This window comes from Aspergillus glaucus (assembly GCF_001890805.1).
Source record: "Aspergillus glaucus CBS 516.65 unplaced genomic scaffold ASPGLscaffold_1, whole genome shotgun sequence".
Taxonomy (NCBI): domain Eukaryota; kingdom Fungi; phylum Ascomycota; class Eurotiomycetes; order Eurotiales; family Aspergillaceae; genus Aspergillus; species Aspergillus glaucus.
This window is the reverse complement of record NW_019170453.1, coordinates 740290-746692: the sequence shown is the minus strand read 5'-3', so window position 1 is coordinate 746692 and position 6403 is coordinate 740290. Positions and strand designations below refer to the sequence as shown.

Here is a 6403-nt window from a genome sequence, read left to right as displayed (position 1 = left end):
AAAGGATTGGGCGATCAGGGCGAGAAATTTCAAAAAAAAAAAAAAAAAAAAAAAAAAAAAAAAAAAAAAAAGAAAAAAGAAAAAAGAAAAAGGAAAAGAAAATCAATAGGCGCAGCGACTCGGTACTATTATTTGTTGGTCCATGATGCATGCACAACATTTTTTTTTTGGCGAACACAGACTGTGGCCCCAGTTTCCGGGTGACTTGGCTCAAAGTCACTAGTACGTCCATCCGAAAGTCTGCTAAAAGTCCCTCGGGACTCCATCTGCCCCGTGCTAGTAGTAGCTCTAGCACGCGGAACAGGTCCCTAACCTTCTCTCACTATACCCTTTTGGAGTGATTAATGGAAGATATGTACTAGCGGTCAAGAAGATCCATGGCTCTGGTGACGGCACTCGCAGCGTCACGCAGTAGTCTGTGGACAGTGACCATACGGAGCATCCGTATCGAAGGCTGTACTTTACCTTGGTGAGAGGTTCCATTCTATTTGGACCCGCTACCCGGTTCCCCGATGTGGTGCTGATTCGTCCAATATCCCAGCAATCCCAGCTTCACCTTTTTTTCCTTCCTTCTTTTCGCATCTCCACGGGACCCGCGTATAGAGTGGGCTTGTGGACACTCAATCTTCGCATGCGATAGACGCAGAAAATGGATACCCCCATCGGTCTTGGGCTGTGTCATCGCTTCGTTTTCCATGCTGCCGGTTCGGGCTATATGGGTCTCTCTCTCACCGCTGGAAAATCACGGCTGCTGTCAACGGCCATGATCGCCTGCCTATCCGTCTAGCTGTCCGACGAGCTGTCTCTCGCTCGTTCTCGCTGTCTTACAGTACGCGCTGCTGCTGCCGGGATGGTCAGGCTTGTTCTGCCCAGACCCATCAGGTTCCCTTTCGAGGATAAATAAATCAGGGCCCAACATGGGTTCATAAATATATCCTCATCCGACGCCCTTTTCCATTCTCTTCCTATCATTTTTTCTTCTCATCACACATTCATCACTTTAATCTCTTGGGTGCCTCATCTTTCTATTTTACTTCTTTTGAGTCTTTTCTTGTTTGCCTTTCTTTATATATATTACGCTTAATCTGGGCAACTGGTTTTGTCCAAAGCACTCATACCTAATCACCATCTCAACCTCTTCATCCTTTTTATAGAATAATACCTTTACAACCTTCACCGTGGCTACACTCGGGATCAGCGTGTTGCCGGCACCTTACGCCAACTCGGTGCATTCCTCCCCTCAGTGTCATTCACTTTCGGGCTATCAGATCAGTCACCACAACATTCACTCGACTGCTTCCCCTCTCTCTCGCCCCAAGCCAACGGTGCTATTGGAGAGAGGAGGGCCTACGCCATGCCCCAGTGTGCAGCGTCTGGCGAGCAACGGTGACGCCAAAATGCCCGTGTCGCACAACCGTTCCTTTTCGGGCTCCTCGTCTGATGACCTCTCTCCGACGCCTACAGCCGAAGAATCCCACAGTCCGGTTGACAAGAAGAGGAAGGCAGACAGTGAGTCTCCCGAGATGGAGATGCGGGACTCTGAGCGTCCTCGGCCAGTCTCCTGGCCTTCGGGACCCGTGGAACCCCCGACGCAGCTTCCTCCTATTGCTGTGCCTTCCATCCTGAACCCGGCCAAGGGGGCATCTCACGTCCGTATGCCATCCTCTCCCACCCCACGCTTCGCCCAATCGTCATCGGCCCACCCGGCCAAACGGCTCTCGCTTTCCCCGGGATCGCAACATCGCTCGATGACCACACCCATCTCGAGCAGCTATCCCGGGAAGCTGAGCACTCATAACTCTCCTCTGGCACATGAGTCCCGGCCTGGTGTGTACAGCACGCCTGGATCCCCGTTGACATTGGACCCTCCGATGATGTCGTCTGCCCCGGCGCCCACATCGACCTCTGTTCACTCTACGCCAACCTTCCACAGCCGGCGGATCAGTGCGGGCCCAACTCCCAACCCAAGCCCGCAAGAAACCACCGCTAGCACTCCCCAGTCCGTCTACAGCCACTTTGGACGGTCGTCCCCTTCCTTGTCTGGGCCATCGCAGGTGCCGCCCATGATGCATCCTTCGCCCTACGGGACACCTGACTCTGCCAGCCGTTTCCCACCTGCGATGGGAGGCCACCGTTACCCCACAGAACCTCCGATGCAGATGGACCAGAACGGCACACTGATCCCGTGCGTCCTGGACCTCAAGTCCGGCTCCTCGAGCCAGGCAGAAAAGCGCAAGGCCAACAGCGATGCATCGCGCCGGTTCCGCAACCGCAAGCGGAATGAGCTGCAGATGGAGCAGAAGATTACTGCCCAACAGGAGGAAATGCGGAAACAGACCGACCTCCTGCATCGCCAAACTCAAGAAATCCGCGCTCTAGCGCAGGAACGCGAGTACTACCGCTCCGAGCGGGATTTCTACCGGGAACAACTCGGTCGGGTACTCCCGCCCAGCCAGCTTCCTGCACGCCCAGCCTCACCTCGGGCACTATCGTCTGTCATGGAGAAGCCCGCAGACCGCGGCAACGAGTCGGTGTGGCAGCAGGGCGCAGCACCCGCGACAAGCCTTCCGGCCCCCATCCCCGCCACGAGGGCGCCAGGCACATGGACGACGGCACCGTCCGCATACTCTACCGCTCCAACCGCGAACACCGTGGAGGAGCCTGCCCGATCGTTGCCTCAGATCTCTGCGACCTGGGCACGGTCCTAATTGACTTCGATTCGTTTTTGCACTTTTGAAAAGTACCTTTCTGGTCTTCCATTCCATGTATTACTTTTTATCTTCTCTTGATTTAGAAGACTTTCTGCTGCATGTCTTGAAGACGCCGGAAAGTCGTTGACTTTCGACCCTACTAATATTTTGATTCTGCAATGTTGGAGGACACAGTACAGATTGCAACTCATGCCACCTAGTGTGGCTTTGGTCTCAAAAGCGCGGGTCTTTACGCACATACTTTTGTTTATTCCTTTTTATTTCTGTTTTATAATTTGTCTGCTGTTTTTGTTTTGCATCCCAATGTTGGGCTTGGAGTTGGTATTTTGATATTTAGAGATATTTTGGTGTTGAGGTTAGACTTGATGCGATGCCAGCGACTGGTGACGACAGAACAATACATGATAGATACAACTTTGCTTTCTTTTCTTGAATTATGCCTTCTTTTGACATATCCTCCGTCTGAAACGCCACTGAAACTGCGATATCGGTGGAAGATCGGGCGTGGGATACGGGGCCGCCCACCAAGGGACTGAGGGTGTTTGAACGAAACAAACAAAGAAGTCCCCGGCTGCGCGAATTGAGTCGGTGCATTGAAGTATGACTGTATATATGCCCGTCGCCCCTTTCGGAAGAAGATATGTAGGGCTGATCGCGGCGCGAGAGATCCACCGGCTAACGGCTCTGCAGTCGATTTCCGTGCGATTCTTATCTGCCGAACTACTCTACTCCCTGCCCTCTACAGAGTACAATACTAGAGTCTATACAAATTGATATATTTAAATATCACTCAATCCCTCCTACCCAGTCGTTGAATTATCTCTCCCCACGTGGCCGCCGCCGGCCTATCAGGCACCTCCACTGCTCCACGTTGTGCCTAGCTTTTCCGACGTAAAATAGCAACTACGTTGTGCCTAATGCGCATCTCCCATCATCCCACGGTTATTCTGACGATCAATCTATCTTCTCGGACTCCCCGAACATTCTACTCGTCTGTCCATCATATTCTACGCACGGGTTAATCGAAACGTTACTCCGATATCGCCGGCTCCCGTGTGGGTTCTATCTGAAACCTCGGTAGAAGAAGATGGGCAATTCATTATATCAGGGCCGTCCGGCCCACGAGGACCGCGTGGGAGAGACGGAGAAGGGTGACTATTTCTACGGGACTTTTCGCGACGGTCCGAGTGAGCGTGAGAGTGAGAGTGAAAGTCTGGGTATTCAGGAACGTGTTCAACGGTCTTTTGCTGTGCGTATCATGATGAGCATCGCTGCGCTTGTTCTGCTCTCGTTGGGCTATTCGTGAGTTTCATGTGATCTTGTTAAAGAAGACATGCTAATTGAATTGGTTCAGTGTGACTGGAAAACCAGTCCCAGCTACGACCCCTGACCAATCCTCCTGCAACACAATCGATGGAGGATACCAATGCTTCTCCAACGTCTCCCACCTCTGGGGACAGTACTCTCCCTACTTCGCCGTAGGAAGCGAGCCCGGCCTCTCCGGTGACGTCCCCTCAGAGTGCCAGATTACATTTGCGAATGTCCTCTCGCGACATGGAGCACGCTACCCGACAGCATCCAAGAGCTCCAAGTATTCATCCCTCATCGAAGACATCCAGAACAATGCTACCTCGTTCCCGGACAAATATGCCTTCCTCGAGACATACGAGTATAGCCTAGGCGAGGACGACCTGACCCAATTCGGCGAGAACCAACTCGTCAACTCGGGAATCAAATTCTACAACCGCTACGAAAACCTCACAAGGAACATCGTCCCGTTCATCCGCGCATCCGGCTCAGACCGTGTCATCGCCTCCGGCGAGAAATTCATCGAGGGCTTCCAATCCGCCAAAACCAACGATACCCACGCAAAAACTAACCAAACAACACCATCCGTCAACGTAGTCATCGCCGAAGGCACCGAGTACAACAACACCCTCGACCACAGCATCTGCACGAGCTTCGAAAACAACGACGACTTCGAAGACCACGTCGCAGACAACTTTACGGCCCTTTTCACGCCCTCCATCCGCTCGCGCCTTGAATCCGACCTCCCAGGAACATCCCTCTCGGACACCCAAATCATCTACCTAATGGATATGTGCGCCTTTGACACCGTCGCGCGCACCCCAGACGGTAGCAGCCTGTCCCCGTTCTGCGGTATCTTCATGGACGAAGAATGGCGCCAGTACAATTATCTCAACTCGCTGAAAAAATACTACGGCTACGGCGCGGGGAACCCCCTCGGCCCAGCCCAGGGCATCGGGTACACGAACGAACTCATCGCCCGCCTCACCCAAACACCGGTCCAAGACCATACAAGCACAAACCGCACCCTCGACTCCAAACCCAACACCTTCCCGCTAAACACAACCCTCTACGCAGATTTCGGGCACGACAATGGCATGGTCTCCATTTTCTTCGCGCTGGGCCTGTACAACAGCACACAAGACCTTTCGCGGGATACCATTGAATCCGCAAAGGGCGCAGGCGGGTACTCAGCCTCGTGGGCTGTCCCGTTTGCTGCGCGCGCGTATATCGAGATGATGCAGTGTGGTGGGGAGACGGAGCCGCTTGTCCGCGTGCTTGTTAATGATCGGGTTGCTCCGTTGCATGGGTGCAAGGCTGATAAGATGGGGAGGTGTAGGAGGGATGAGTTTGTGAGGGGGTTGGGGTATGCGCGGTCTGGGGGGAATTGGGGGAGTTGTTTTAAATGAGTCTCCTCTTTAGGGGAGTATGAGATGGAGATATGATTGAGTTGATGTAGTTATGTTATACATAATACCTAGCATATTTTGGAAATATTTAGTTTTGGTTTGGACATCTGCATGTCGGATTTTATAACGCAACCAAGATCCAGGACATAAATTTACTCGGTCATATCCAATAGAACAATGCATAAACGCTATATCATATCAACATCAATCCCATGCTAGACTTGTCACACAATATCATACCCCAACTCGCAGCCTGTCATGTCACATCAATCATTCCTGACCTCCCCAGACCGCTCTGTCTTCTTACCCCCATACGCTATACATCATTAGCCACAGTCACTCACACTATTTCCTACCAAAAAGAGAGAAAGGAAGAGCTCACTCCGATCCCAAAGAACATAAGACGTAACCAGAAATATCGGCAACGCCACAATCGTCGACGTCCATCTGTGTTTACCCAGTTAGCACTACCCTTATACCCTGTTATCCCAGTATCCACCCAGTAACAAACCAAATAGGAATCAAAGAGAAGCAAAGAGGACAAAGGGAGGAATGGAGAAGTACCGTCTCGCGGCAGTTTTATACTCCCTAGTCTGCCGGATATCAATTGGTTGACGGGGATGCGGATGCCCATGGCCATGCGGATGCGGATGGGCTCGCGGGTGTGGGTGTGGTGTGTTGGGTGTTAGGACGCGGGGTTTTTGGGACATTTTTATTTTTTTCTTTTCTTTTGTTTGGATCAAGATGATGTTTAGTTAAATCGTGGCTTGAATGTTGTCTGGTACGGAGTGGTCTGTCTGGGATTTGGTTAGCGGGTGTACGATGAATTGAAGAGTGGCTTACTGACTGATACTGATATTCAAAGGTCTTCTGATTTATAAAAGTTTCAAACCAAAGAGTAACATACAATGCCTGAGATTGATGAGGGCTTAACTCTCAACACTGACATACGCACGGAGAGCAATTATCGCACTA

The 6403-nt window shown here is 51.7% G+C and overlaps 3 protein-coding genes across 3 annotated transcripts; 2 read left to right on the top strand and 1 right to left on the bottom strand.

The window, feature by feature from the left end:
- Nucleotides 1-1185: 1185 nt before the first annotated feature.
- Nucleotides 1186-2913, top strand: ASPGLDRAFT_217360 (uncharacterized protein). Its single transcript, XM_022543125.1, has 3 exons — nt 1186-2717; nt 2773-2838; nt 2899-2913. The coding sequence occupies exon 1, from the start codon at nt 1398-1400 to the stop codon at nt 2706-2708; it is 1311 nt and encodes a 436-aa protein (XP_022405896.1). The 5' UTR covers nt 1186-1397; the 3' UTR covers nt 2709-2717; nt 2773-2838; nt 2899-2913.
- An 885-nt stretch (nt 2914-3798) lies between these two features.
- Nucleotides 3799-5428, top strand: ASPGLDRAFT_53925 (histidine phosphatase family protein; the record flags this gene model as incomplete). The annotated part of the gene is made up of 2 exons (XM_022548050.1): nt 3799-4013; nt 4066-5428. The coding sequence occupies 2 exons, from the start codon at nt 3799-3801 to the stop codon at nt 5426-5428; spliced, it is 1578 nt and encodes a 525-aa protein (XP_022405895.1).
- Nucleotides 5429-5525: 97 nt separating this feature from the next.
- Nucleotides 5526-6327, bottom strand: ASPGLDRAFT_41184 (uncharacterized protein). Its single transcript, XM_022545359.1, has 4 exons — nt 6276-6327; nt 5993-6225; nt 5811-5875; nt 5526-5744 (listed from the first exon to the last, which is right to left on the bottom strand). The coding sequence occupies exons 2-4, from the start codon at nt 6136-6138 to the stop codon at nt 5695-5697; spliced, it is 261 nt and encodes an 86-aa protein (XP_022405894.1). The 5' UTR covers nt 6139-6225; nt 6276-6327; the 3' UTR covers nt 5526-5694.
- Between the last annotated feature and the right edge of the window lie 76 nt (nt 6328-6403).

Excerpts from the sequence above, each read along its gene's own strand:
- ASPGLDRAFT_217360 (XM_022543125.1), top strand. The coding sequence starts at position 1,398 with ATGCCCGTGTCGCACAACCGTTCCTTTTCGGGCTCCTCGTCTGATGAC.
- ASPGLDRAFT_41184 (XM_022545359.1), bottom strand. The coding sequence starts at position 6,138 with ATGTCCCAAAAACCCCGCGTCCTAACACCCAACACACCACACCCACAC. Across the intron at positions 5,876-5,992 it reads TATAAAACTGCCGCGAGACG|ATGGACGTCGACGATTGTGG; the intron begins GTACTTCTCCAT and ends GGGTAAACACAG. Across the intron at positions 5,745-5,810 it reads TTATGTTCTTTGGGATCGGA|CGTATGGGGGTAAGAAGACA; the intron begins GTGAGCTCTTCC and ends AATGATGTATAG.